Below are 14809 nucleotides of genomic sequence, written 5' to 3'. Positions count from 1 at the left end.
AAAGGAGGCGAAAGATGTTGTCCTTCCATCCTCCTGCAGACCTATATCAGTGCTTAATCATGACTATAAAGCTTTATGGGAGTCATAGGAAAAAGGATTGCATTGGGTCTAGCAAATAATCAAGGAGATCAGTGAGAGTTTGGGGGAAGAAAGCTGCAGCCAATGTGATTAAAGTAATAATGTTGATGCTGGACACATAGATAACTCAGAATGAGCGGATGATTTTGTTGACAGGTTCAGAGAAGGTGACTGTCTGGGTAAGACGGAGATATATGTTTGAAATGATGAGGACGTCAGGATTTCCAGAAAGGATAACAGAGGTAATATGGAGCATGTGTGGGGCAGGGGCAAAGCTATGGTAAAAATTAGAGAAAGAATGCAAGGAAGCTTAGAAATGGATGGGGTACAAGGCAGGGGTGCCTTTTTTCCCCTTTCTTATCTGCTTTGTACTGGCACCCTTAGCTATAGGGTTGTGGGGGTAGACTGTGCAAGGGTATACTTGGAAAGGGGTACAAAGAAAGATCAGCATGTTTGAGAAGGTAAACACTTGAAATATCAGGACCCACTAGAGTGTATTCTGAAACACAGAGACTGAATGGACAAAAAACAGACTTACATATACTAAGTACCAGATGGTCACTTCTCAGAATATTCCCTTTTGTCCAAGGCATGGCAAACTCTGAATTGGAATATATAAATTTGAAGGGGTGGGGGCTTGCCTCCCTGCAAAAAAGAAGTTTAAAGGAGAAGATCCATGTTCGAGATTCTTTCTGCTGCCGGGTTTTAAGTCTTTTTGTTCCAGCTTGTCAGCACTCTGCATTTTGAGTGGAGAAATTTCAATAGGGAGCTGTTTGCAGGTGAAATTTTGATTACTCTAGGGAAGCCTGCAGAGGGACTACCAGTTATATGGGACATATTGGATAAGTTTGGTAAGAAACTGGAGTATACATTGAATGGAGAGAAGATGCAAACCCTAGCTGTATACACCAGAAAGGTGGTAGTGGAATAGGGAAAGACACTAGGAAGTTAGACTGGGATGCAAAGCTTAAGTATTTATGGGTATGGATAGGAATGACAGTGGTACAGTCTCAGGTTTATTTATGAGAGGGTATGGTAGAAAAGTAAGGAAATACTAAGTAAATGGCAGTTAGAACCATTGCAACTGGATAAAGGAGTTCAAATATTAAAGCTATATGTATTCCCCCAACTTATTTACCCATGCTAGACCATCTGGAGGCTCCCACTGGTGCAGTTGTTGAAATAAGTTAACCAAATGATAGTGTAATATTTATGGGATAACATGAAACCAAAGCTTGCATGATATGTAGCAGCTATATCTAAAGATATGGGAGAGTTGGGAGTCCCTGGTGTTAAGACTTATCTTCACGCAACCAATTAGCATTCTGGGTTATGTATTTGTACTCTGAATATGTAGCTGAGTGGAAAACATGATATGGGAGATGCAAGAGGTTCTATCCAGGGGGTTAACAAATAGATAATGTGGATGGAGTATCCAAGGACTAATTTAGAGAGTGATATATTACGAGAACGAAAGAAGTTAATAGTCAGGCTAAGGGAGAATGAGATAATATGGTACTGGATAAGAGAAGTCTGTGCAATTCAGGGGATGCAACAGATTAGACAACAATAAACTATATCTTGGAGATGCAGTAGGGCACATGGAAGAGGAAAATATTGGTCACAGATGTTAGTAGGGACATGAGTAAAAGACTGGGTAAAAGTAAAGCATGACTACAATTGGGGAAGTCTGATGGGAAGTGCACTTAAGTGGGAGTGCAGAGTGTTTTAGAGGAACTGAGGTGATGTAATGGCTGGAGGAATGAGTACCTGGACTTATTTGACAGGTGGTGGAGATGAGAGAAGGTAGGGTAACATTTAGGGTGATGACATCAAGAAAACATAAACCAATAGTGCGATTAAAGGAAGAGATCATACAGATAATGAAGAGCAAAGAGATCTATAGAGTTGATCAGAGAGGCAGGAGTGGATAGATGTGCATAGATGTTCAAGATATGTAACAAAGTCAAGATGTTTTTTACCTATTCACATGGAAATATCTGTACAGATATTTCTATACCCTAAGCCATACAGAACAATATGTATTGGGGTGAGAGTGAGAAATGTTGCTGATGTAAGAGGGAGCAAAGAGGAACATGGCCCATGTGTTTATGCTTTTGGAAAAGTTGTCTCAGTATAAGATGGAATTGCAAGAGTTAGTACATGAAATAGTGTTAAAGCATGTAGAGATGCCAAAATAGCTATATTTTTGGAGGAGGTCAGAGGTAACAGATAAATGTAAACAAAGGTTAGTGTGGGTGATATTATTGCTGGTAAAAAAGGCAGTAACATGAAAATAGAAAAACAGGATCCTCTGGAGGTGCAAAATGTAAGAAGGTTAGTGTCATCTCTAGCAACCAAAGAGGAGAAAGTATGACTAAAAAAATAAGAGAAGAGACAACATTAAAAAGTGGAAAAGATGGACGGCGGATTTGGGGGAAATGATGCAATAAGTTGGAGGAGGATAAGACAGAGATTTAGGAAAGGATAAAAAATACTTCACAAACTGAATAAACATAAAAATCAACCGATGTAAGAACACCACAAACTCTTAGCGCTTTTCATCCAGCACAGTGGCTGGACTTCATCATATAAAAGAATCAACTTCATAGACACTCTTAAATGTTTCAACAATCCAGTCATGTGACCAATGTCTCAATTAAACATCTTAACAATGTTCAATTACCACATCACTTGATAAAAGTTCTATTATAGTTAAAATACAGAGTTAAAAGCCCTGACTAAAGAACAATATAATACATTCTCCCCCTAAATATACCAACTCCAAGATTGCAATACAGAGCAGAAAAGGGAAATCTTCCCATTCTGCACTGCGCAGAGATCTCCGTTGAAACGTTCAAACTTTTAAATGTTTAATAATATGGTGTCGACCATATGACATTCGAACATTTACAAGTTCGACAATGTGATATAGACCCACGTATCAGCTACTGATTCAAACACATAAGATGAAGCTTGAGGTTTATACAAGCATGCAAATTTGCTGTTACAGTATAAGCAAAAAATAGGAATGCAAAATACTGAAACACTGCAGTGTGTGGACAAAAACTGGAAACTACATCAGACTGCTTGGAAGCAAAATGTCAGTGCAGATTCAGTTGAGACTCTTTTTTTATTACCTAATCAGCTGAAGTCAAATCAGGACTGCATGACTATCTGCAGGGAAATTTATAATGATGAAGGAGAGCCTATGTGATGAAGGGTGACAATAGCCTAAACTAGGCAGTAATGGGAGAATGAAGGCAACAACGAATAATGGCTGAAAAGCTGGGGCTGGACATCATCACAGGTCAAATGTGTTGATGGCAAGCTAGAAAGGACCCAAAACCAGCACAAAATAATTATTTGTAGATTCAATGTGCCAATAATATTACAATCACATTCACAGGAAACTGTTTGTTGGGAGAGAAAAAAATGTGCCTTCCTTGAGTTCACACACACACACACACACATACACACACACACACACACACACACATATATATATATATATATATATATATATATATATATATAGTGATTTTATATTCTATGATCTTAGCAATTAATATAAGCATACATACATACTTTATTTCACTACTTGTGATATGTATTTTGAAAAGGATGCAGTTCAAGATGACCATTAATTCATATAGGAAAAAGAGCTTTTAATTTCTAGATCCAAACACTCTTTGTGCATCTAATAATAAAATTTATCCCCTCCCCTTGAACCTGCATTTATGGAGCTCTAATACAAGTGCCCAAGTTCCAGGCATTAAACATATCACTATCTTACAGCCAGAGATTCAGGTATCTTGTGGCTTGCACAGCCAGTTGCTCACACTCAGACTTGACTACTTGTTCAGGCGAGATACAGCAGTCATACAAAGAGAGTGCAGCTGACAAACATCACCTGAACACAGAAGACAAATTTAGGCAAGGTTAGTTCAGTAGCAATGGAGACAGGAGTTCAGGTTCAAATTTGAAGCAACTGAGAGTGGGAGCTTTATGTTTAGGGAGTGGAAGGGGAATTTACAGTTAGTGTGCAATTGAGGTTTAGGGAGTGGGAAGGGAATTTTTGGTTTAGGGAGCAGGAGGGGAATTTATGGTTAGGGAGTGGGAGTGTGGTTTTAGGGTTAGAGTCTCATCAAGGACTTTAGGTTTAGGGGGGTATGGGGGTTAGGTTTAGGGAGTGACCAGGGACTTTAGAGTTAGGGAGAGGAGAACTATAGTCAGCGATAGGGTCTGGGCAGGAGTTTTAGGATTAGAAATAGAGTTCTGGTAAGGCTATCCAGGGCCAGCTTGTCTGGACAAGGTAATTCACTATGATCAGGCTAGTGGGAGTTAGGGCACTTCCCATTTAGAACAAGTGGTAGTGAGCAATTCTACTGCAAACTACTAGCACACAAGCACATGTAGCATCCGTCACAATGAAGCTACATAAGATGTTCATAGGTTCATAGGTAGGTACTAGGCTATTGGCCCTAGGGCCTATATAAGCGTAGCCAAAAAGGTACCCTGGCTTTCGCCACCCAAGAAAATTATTTCCTGTGCCCCTGTTTAAAGCATAGCCAGTTTCCCTTGGTGAGAATCAAACCTTGCACCTCTTGCCTGTGAGGCAAATACCTTAACCATTATGCCAACCCCCAACTCCCTCATGAAGGCAATTATTGCTGATCTCAGGCAGATGTTCTATAACCATAACTTATAACAGTCTAGTAAATGTGATAAATAGAAGTCCCAGCACTTATTGAATGCAAATTTAAAAAATAGTTTTAAAATTATTAAGACATTGAATTTAAAACTGTTCAAAATTAATACATGAAAAAGGTTTTAGAGGCTGCTACAAATGTTTAGATGCTGTAGTGCCCTCAGGAGAGGCAACCAGATAGTGTCTGTGTACTATCACTCTTAGAGAAGAATCTGTGATGTTGAATCTCCTCCATGGTCTGAGTATTATCATAGGAAATGTTATTTGCCTGGAATGATCTCTTTACAGCTCTATATATGCCAATGTTTCTCCATAATAGATTGCCACAAATCTAGCATTGTGATCACTTTTTATGCTTTCCTAGACCATAGAAGTTCTGTTCTGTCCATCTTATTTATGCCTAGTAAATGATGGTCCAACAAACCTTGCTGATATCCTCTGTTCATAATCATAGACTTCATCCATCTACATTGCAGATCATGTAAATCAGTACTACATAGCCAGTTCACTATCAAAAAAAAAAAAACCTGGGACAAAGGATTATTTGTCATTGTGTGTTCTGTATAGCCAATATCTGCTGTCACTACTATGTTTTTGTCACGAGATGTCCTATATAAATTCATAAATTATTAGGTTGACAATGCAGGGGGGCTTTCTAAGCCTAGCCAATGTTTCCTGAAAGTATAGTGACATCTTATATCCAAATAGGACATTGAGTGCCAGGCATTTATAAGATACCTCTGTCCATAATGGACATGGGTGTCAGGCTTGGTGTAAATTTCCTGTCCCCCATCCACTGGTCTAGGTTGAGCTTAAATTGGGTAATAGACAAACTCAGATTCACCTGGTTGGGAAGCCTGTTCCCCAGGAAGGGCAGTGTCTGGGATGCATACCTGTCTCTCCAGGATGTTCTGTTTAAGACATATACAAAATTCAGATACCTAGATCATATATTTCTGGTACTGTTTGACTTACAGTATATGCAATGGATTCATAAGTGTAGGGTTTGCTGATGCCTTGTAAGCCAGGCATAGCTTACCCTTCAGCAATCTATAGGGGACTGAGTAGAGGGAAAGAGCCTTAATGTGGTCTGTGTAAGGCAGGTTTGTTACACCTAGTATTCTTTTTGTAAGGGACCTCTGAGGTCACTCTAGTTACTGCATATGCCTGGTCGGGTACATACTGAAGGGAGCATTGTACTCTATGATTGATCTGATAAAGGCAGGGTACAGTGGGATAATGACATCTTTGGAAATAAATGCCATGCCCTTACTTATAAATTGCTCAGCTTAAAAGGATTTCCTCACCACTGTGGCCACATAGTGGTTGAAGGTAAGGCTACTGTCTACATGTGTACCAAGACCCCTGACCACTGGCTTGATTCTTGGGGTGTATTATCAACATTGCAATTAGACAGGATGGCTGATTTCCCAAATGGTACAATTATTGGTTGGTTATCCAGTGGGTCAAAAAAGAGTTTATATCTAATTTAGTGAGCTTGTGTATAATGCCTGAGTAGGGTATTGCATCAAAAGCCTTGGCCAGGTATACATAAGCTGCATGCACAATTTTGCCCTTATCAATTGCTTTGGTGACCCTCTCAAAGAAGTCCACCAGTTTTAATAGGTATGACCTGCCTTTAAGAAAGTCAAACAGTGATGGAGCCAGTATTTTTAGGTTACCTATGTTCTTGTTTATCGAGTCCATGATGATTCTATACATAGTCTTACATACGAGGCTGGTCAGACTTATGGGCTGTAGTTACCCGGATCAGTGGTTGGACCTCCGTTTTGCAGGGGAATGACTGTAGCCATCTTCCATTCCTTGGGCACAAAACCTAACTGCATGCTACAGTTAAAAAGTGATTCAAGTGGACCAGAGAGGTCATGTTTCATGTTGTTTAGCAAGTATTCCAGGATGTTATTGAGGCCCATTGATGCAGTGGTTTTGGCCTTGAAGTTCATTAATGACCTGTTCTCTAATAATGGTTGGGGGATTGTAGTTTGCAGTATTTCTTTTGGACTATCAGACGGAGTGGTGGGAGATATTTCAGCTGAACCTGTTTGCTAAAAGGTTGGCAATGACCTCTGATTCAGTGTGGGTGATGCCATTTATATAACGTTCTGTGCATTCTTGCATATTTCCCTTGAGGTTATGGACATAGCTGAAGAGGGTTTGGTAGTTGTCCTTTGACCGAGAAGCTATTTTTTTCTATGAATTTAGCTTTTGAAGTACTACTTAACCTCTTAGCTGCCTATTTAGATTGGTCAGGTGGCTTTTAGTATGTTGGGCTTTGTCCCTCTTACGCTTGGCTAAGATATTTTTATTTGTTGGATAATTGATTGATATTGTGATTCCACCAGGGCAGCTGGGCTTTTAAGTTTGTTTTATTCTTAATACAAGTGGGCAAAGCTTGGTCTATCAGCTATCAATATGGCTGTACAGGGATTTTGTAAATAGCTCAGCATATGCTATGGTGTTTACTGGGTTTGGGGGTGCTTGGAATTTAGCCAAGGTGTCATTTAGTAGAGAGAGGTTAGCCTAGTAATAGTTCCTAAAGGTTTTTGGTTTTGCTGGGTCCTGGAACTTAATTTTTATTTCAAGCAATACTGCCTTTTGGTCAGAACTGATGATCAAGGACATTACATTGTATGAGAAGCATTGCTCCCCCATGTTCATTAGTTCAAGGTCAATGATGTTTGTACCCCAAGTAGGAGAATGCATAAACTATTCCAAGGTGTTGGTATTAATGAAGTTTAGGAATTGCTAGGCTTCTGCATTAAGAAGTGGTGTAGGATTCCCAGTCTATAGAGAGGTAGTTGAGATCCCCTCATGAAGATCATAGTGGGTTGAATTTTGAGGGACTGTATTACACTGAGATAGGTAATATGAGTGTCCTGGGACATGGAGGGGGGCCTACAGGTTGCAAGGATATGGAACAAGACCCTATTTATGGTGAGTTGCACATGCATGAGTTCCAGTGGGTCATACATGTTAACTGGTCTGGATGTCAGATAATTTTTAATATAGACTCAGACTCCTCCACCTTTAATTCCCTCCAGTGCAGTAGCTGGTCTAAAGGTGTGAAAGGCACTATCACCTTGCACTGCCACAGTACTCTCTGTGATTTTAAACCATGTCTCCATTACTACACAGGTGTCTACACTCTCCAGGGAGAGGAAGGTTTGCAGTGAGAGGAGTTTATTCTTAAAGTTTCTAGCAATGAGCAGTAACCAACTTTGGATATTCATTCATAGGTTCAGTTAGGTCAGGAGGTTTATTAGTTTGGCATTGCCTAAAAAAAGGCAATATGGGAGTAGAAAAGGCCTTTGCAAATATCCAAAACCTAGCGGGGATAAGTGCAAACCATCCCTGGCAAAACAAGATTGGTCTATCAAAAATGTCCACCCATGCCATCAAATATTGTATCCCATAAATTGACACCAGAAGATAAGCCAATGGTTTAAATTAATCATTGTCTGTAGGTAAAGGGGCATCATCCTTGGAGAAGGTAGCATGCTGGTCTCATACCTGCCTGAGACACAGAATCTGTGACCTTGATCATGTCTTGCTTCATATAGTCAAAGGAGGAAGGTCTCAGGTCATTAACACCCACATGTGCTATGACACAGTCATACTGTTATCTGTGGTTCAATGATCTGAGTGCTTCTTTGACTTGATATATCTTAGCCCCAAACAGGCAACTAACCGTGGTTGTCTCCTTACACATTCTGGTGAGGGTGACATCAGTGTGCCTCACTACAGAATCAGCAAAGACCAGGAAATTTGGTTGTGCACTGGTTTGCCTTAAGGGCTTAGCTCTAGAGGCATTGGATACAGTGTTACTATGTGCAGCTGTGGGTGGTGCTTTAACAGAGTGTTTACATGATGGCTGAGGACCCTTTTTTAACTGTGCTGTGCAGGAGGTCTTAGTGTTTTAGGAAGGTTACCTGTAAGTGCCTCAGCATAAGTAGTTTTATGTTTGGGTTCTTTACTCTGTGCATTAGGCGTGGTGCAGGTGTCACTGACAACCTCTATAGGATTAGTTTTGGTTGTATGGGAGAATTCTACCTCCTGCATTAAAGTGGATTTACACCTCTCATATACTTTATCTGTTTCATTAAGAATAAGTGGGTTGGCAGTGTGTACATGAACTAATTGCTACAATGTCTCAGAATACCCAGATTGGTCACAGAGAGAGTCTGGAAGTACATAATCATGGCTATTGATCTCCTAGGCAGGAGTGAGCGAAATTTAAATTTTGAATAGGTCAATATAATACATATTATATATAAAATATAATGACGTAACATAAGATATTATCACAATATACCAGAATACTGATGTCCAAATTAAAAAATGTATAATAACAAAACCAAGATCATTGTGATTTAGATTCATACTTCAACAAACTTTGCCAACCACCCTGCCAAAAAACAAAGAATCATTAATACAACATTACCTTTAATTAAGATGTTCCAAGTAATACAAGCTGTACTCAATGACATAAATAAACTTCTTTTCCTAGTCACCCATTACTAAATCAGCATAGTAGTACAATAGAGGCACCTAGTTCATTATCCTGCAGCTGCCCATGAGGTTTTCCAGCCGACAAAAAAGCACATTATTTGCTGATGTGTTCCAATGTCTCTAACAAGAACTCTTTAGAAGTTCTATCACTGAAATAAAGGTCATCTAACCAGGTTCTGATACCAGCCAAACTCTGAATCATAGCTAGATGGATATCACATTGGTGGCAGTAGTGCATCTGTACAGTCATGTGTGGTGAAGATCGTACAATCCCTCTGTCATATTGGTGGCCAGTGGTGCTGGAATTGCAGTTATTCATCCTAAAACTGATTTGTTACCAAAGGAGTCTGTATGTGTTAGCCTGTACTGTCACAAGGTAAAATATGCAAAATGTTGGTGGTGCACAGAAGTTATTTTATTGCTTAGTCAGTGTAGCTTAGGAACTCACAGAAAATTAGCTCTTCTGACAACTGTGCTAGAATGTCAGTGGCACAGCCTTGCCTTGCAAGAGGAATCCAGCAGGCTATGTCCAGAAAGGAGATGGTGACAGTTTTGTGCAGCAGGTGGCAGATAAAGGACAATGAGTTCCATCTTAAGAGGACTTTAAAATCCAACTGAAGTATACAGACTGGCACTTAAAATGAATTGTATGGAACTTAAGACAGCAAAGCAGGTGAAAGTGGTGGACTCTGCAAGTCTAGTGTTTCTGTCTCCAGTTCTGTATTAAATATTTGCTGAGTTCAGTGAGTGAGTGAGTGAGTGAGTGAGTGAGTGAGTGAGTGAGTGAGTGAGTGAGTGAGTGCTCTAAACTACAGCAAATTTGGAGAACAAACCTTTAGTTTGGTTTCAATGGTCATAACTTTCATACAGATATACAATTAACTATGGACAAAATTATACTGTATTGAATAGACTTCAGAATAAATAATAGTGAAAATGAAGTTCTGCAATATGAAAATACCAAATACTTAGATAAGACGTGCCTTTTGAGTTGCCAAAGATTTAATTACTGATTTTTTTTTCTGAAAAGCAGGTGAAAACACAAAGTACACTTACAGTTACATAAAGGTCAGTTTAAAAAGTGCAAATTTATAAAAAACACAGTGTTCTATATATTTATATAAAAGATAATTAGAAGGAATACTGGAAAGGCATATGTTGGCAGAATTTATACAATTAACATGTGATAATTTCCTTTTTATATACAAGAAAATTCATTTTACTCACAGTTAGGGACAGCAGACTTAAAAGACCAAGAATTATGCGAAAGCCATCTAGTGTACAAAACTTACCCAAGGCCTAATTGCCTGCAGACAACCTCAGCATCAGCATCATCCCACTGGTCATCGCAAACTGTGCCCCACTGCCCACCATGGTAGACCTCTACTCTTCCTTCTCTGATGGAACTCCCACCAACCAAACGAACTGGAACAAACACAGGGTCTGTGTAAAAAGAAATAAATAAATGAATGAATAACTAAATTACCTAACATTAGAACATGCTTTATTTCATTCAGTACTGGTACAGTTTTCCAGCAGATCAGAGAAGCAGAGATTGTGAGCAAAATTAAAAGATGAAGAAGGCAGATTTTTTTGAGGATGAAATGTTCTTAAACTGAAATTGGAGTAGAAAATTCATGAAAGGAGTACACTAGATACCTTCCACTTATTTTTCTAATTTATCCCCTCCCCAGTCCTTGCTATGAGAAAGCACCCTTCCTATTCTTCCTTGCCCCTTCTTATTTTATAAGTTAAAACTGTTGCTTCACCCTATCTATGTAATCCGTATTGGCTACGACTCCCTTTTCCTATCACCTCCACTCATTTTTACCTATTTTTTTAACGACTCCCTTTTCCTATCACCTCCATTCATTTTTACCTATTTTTTAAAAAATAGGTAAAAATGAGTGGAGGTGATAGGAAAAGGGAGTTGTAGCCAATAAGAATTACACAGATAGGGTGAAGCAACAGTTTTAACTTATAAGATAACAAGGGGCAAATTGTTCTAGTTAATTCTTTCCGCGGTGGTGCAGAGGTAACATTGTTGCCTCACAGCAACAGGTTCTCCCATTTGATTCTCAACTTGGGTTGGGAGTGCCTTCTGTGTGGAGTCTGCATGTCCTCCCCACTGTTGAGTGGGCATTCAAAAGGCATGCGTTGAATGGGCGTGACTTTGTTGAAGGTTGGGCATCGGGCTGGCAACTCGACACCATAAAAACCAACTGCGAAACATTAGCGGACCGGAGTTCCGCTGTGGCAACCCCTAACCAGGAAAAGCCGAAAGACAAACAACAACATTGCTCTAGTTAATTCTTATTTTTGACCCAACACAGCTATCCTCTTCCTACGTCTAACACTAACTTCACATCCCCCCTTAAAATCTTCTCTCATATTGGTAAATCCTCCTCATACCATCTCTAACGAAATTATATTCTTAGGCTTAGCAGTAATTAATGTCTACAGTTTTATTTTCAGCACCCTTAATGCTCTTTGCCCTTCTCCCCCCCCCCCACCAAAAAAAAAATTATGATATAGAGAGAAAGTATGGACCAGGATCCTCCTTTCTTACATCGTCTCCTTCAATTCCAACATCATTTTTTTCCTAGAAATAAAGGAAGCATTCATACTTGGCACTTTAATAATAGAAGAGATACTAATAAATCTGTTAATTGCTACTATATATTGTTGATTTCTGTTCTGTTTTTGATGTGTATATCTTACTGTCTCTCTGTTCGATTTTTTTTTTGTCTTTGTGTGAATTACCTGCAAATGGTCGATTGTAATCAGTGTATTATTCCACTAAACATGTAAAATAAATAAATCAGATGCAATCTAAGGATTCAACATACAATGTCTAGAAATGAAAGTCTATACAGGTAGCCAAGTCTTTCTAATGTACATCCCACTAACATTCCTTACTTAACAGTCTTAATTCTTTCTAGTCTGAAATCAAATAATTCCTTGGTCTTGCTAACAACAAACCGGTCACCATGCCCATCTAAAACAAAAAAAAAAAGTGGCTCCCAAAAACCAGTGTAAAAGAACTTCCAAACTGAAACTACTAATACACTGGAATACACCGATGAAAGAAATAGAACCTTGAAATGTGCGTTTTTAGCACAGCAACACTTTTATTAGTTGGTATTCGTCACTAGGACTTCTTCAGAGTCCTCTTCTGAAGAAGTCCTAGTGATAAACAGTGACTAATAAAAGTGTTACTGCACTAAAAACCTACATTTTGCAGTTCTGTTTCTCTCCTCAGTGTATTCCAGTGATTTCACCTTGCCTGACTGTAAAACCTTTTCACTTTCCTGGAAGGAGGGGTACAAATTCTCATTGATATATGTTTGCCCCTTTACCTGACCACCCCTCTTCCATATGGATACTAAGCAATGCTTCCTCCCCACCAAAGCATTATGAACACATCGAATATTTGTAGTCCTTTCCCCAGTCCAGTTTACTTTCTTTTCCTTAAGCTTTGCAATCACAGTCTTACTGATAAGATGTTCCATCCCAGGTTCTTAAAGAAAGTCTCTCTTTATACTGACCTTTGTTCTGCACCATATCTACAATCTCTCTCGCTTTGCTGGAACATCGTTTCCCATGAATGAATGATGACCATTTTCCTACCTATTCCAAATGTCCCAACCAATCCCCATTAGTTAAAGTTCTGAAAAAAAATAATCTAAAAACAAATCTTGGAATAAATTCAACCACATTACCTTCACATCTCTTTTCCAACGCAGCATGGACTTAGCTCAACACCAACATGAGTACTTTTTCAAGTGCTTATTACCAGGGGGACCTTTCTCATCAATAACAAAGTCCTCAGTCTTTCTTTTTTTCAGTTTCGTGCTGCAGGCAGTGGCTATCTGTTACTCACTGATGGCCCTCCTCAGTCTCTAGAAACTTCTCACCTTGAATGAGCAGTTTACCACTGGGGTGTGAGCAGCAGTCCTCCCCTTTAAGCATGCTGGTGGGGAGCAGTTTTCATCTTGGCCAGCGGCAGGGAGAAGATCGGAGTATTATGGTTCAAACTCATACATGTTCCTAATGTGACTTTATAATATCCACTTTAACTTTGTCTTGTCTATGCTTTATTGGTAATATAAGGAAGTACTGCAATGGGTGTAGTGATAAGTCACTTCTCAAACTGCCTTACCTCCCTTGTAAATTAAAGGCCCCTGTCAGCTATTTCTACAAGGGGATACACAACCCCTCTGTCTGCCCATATTGGCAAGGAGACAATGCCTTATCATTACTGCCCCCCTCCTTAGCTGTTTCCCCAAGTTCCTGGACTACTGACTGGGCCCAGATTAACTGATCATAATCTAGGCTCCTTCCCTCTGTACCATGGAGCCAACAAGAAATATTTCAGTATTCATGATTGCTTTCTTCTTCTTACCAGACATGCCAGCTTCACTGATTTTATAGCTTATTTTTCCAACAGATCTATCCAAGTACATTTTGGAAACCTTCAGTCGTCTTCCTCCTTTCTACCGTCTGTTTACAGGAGACCACAGTAAGACTCTAAAAGAGTTCTGGTCAGTGGTCAATTAACTTATACAACCTGGTCAAAAATCACAACCCTCACCTTTCACAAATGAAACAAACTATAACATAGCATGCAGGTTTAAATCACACTGCATAAATGTAGCTATCGACCTTAATAAACCCAATATACTCAACACATCAGTAAGTGACATAGGGCTTTCACTACTACATTCTCATTTAGCACAACTTCTAAGCTCCCTGTTGAAATTTTGGCACTTGAAATGTCAATTACCGAAATACTGAAAAAAGCCTGAAAATCCAGGGGAAGAGTGAATCTCAAACTTCACCAAAGCTATATATATATATATATATATATATATATATATCAATGTGTTATGTGGCAGCGCCGCTTAAACAGGTTTAAACTATTCCCGGCTTCACAAAGTCTGCTCTTCACTTTTTCCCTTAGAACTGCTCTAAATCTCAAAATAAGCACTCTATTTTCATTCTAAAGCCCTGCACTTGCTTGTATAAGTAATCTCATAGGTAAACACAAATAAACTTAAGCACTACATCCTCTTATACTCCTTTTAAGCACTTGCTCCCTATTGGTTCTTTCTGATCAGTCAATAAGTAGTTCCCTATATTATTCAGGCATGTCCAAAGGTCAGTTTCGGGTTTACTCTCCAGTCCAGCTGGTGAATCTGGGAATCTTGAGGCAATATTACAACTGCCTTATGTATACAGACCACCCTCTCCTCCTTCCAACAAGCTGAAATATATGTGAGAGATGCAACTATATAGCCAAACAGGAGGCTATGCTCTCTCAACTGACATAGATCAGCAAGCCAAACGCATAAACACAAAAAAACATACTCGGAGGCTCTAAATACCTCCAAAGCAGACATCTAAGCAACCCCTACCACAAAACAATACCATGTAGCACATAGCTCACAAAGTCAGTGTGCCACACAGTCACAACCCTTAAGGCTAAAC

General features: G+C 39.3%; 1 protein-coding gene across 1 annotated transcript in view; it reads right to left on the bottom strand.

The window, feature by feature from the left end:
- Window positions 1–14809, bottom strand: part of PRSS12 (serine protease 12) — a 1465718-nt gene that overhangs the window by 864373 nt on the left and 586536 nt on the right. Inside the window, exon 4 of the mRNA XM_044061659.1 lies at window positions 10612–10762. Within this exon, the coding sequence (XP_043917594.1) occupies window positions 10612–10762 (151 nt within the window). The remainder of the gene's footprint in view (window positions 1–10611; window positions 10763–14809) is intronic.

Source organism: Protopterus annectens, chromosome 2.part0 (assembly GCF_019279795.1).
Source record: "Protopterus annectens isolate FY-2018-M chromosome 2.part0, PAN1.0, whole genome shotgun sequence".
NCBI lineage: Eukaryota > Metazoa > Chordata > Ceratodontiformes > Protopteridae > Protopterus > Protopterus annectens.
The sequence above is the reverse complement of the archived record's forward strand: the minus strand, read 5'-3'. Positions and strand labels throughout refer to the sequence as shown.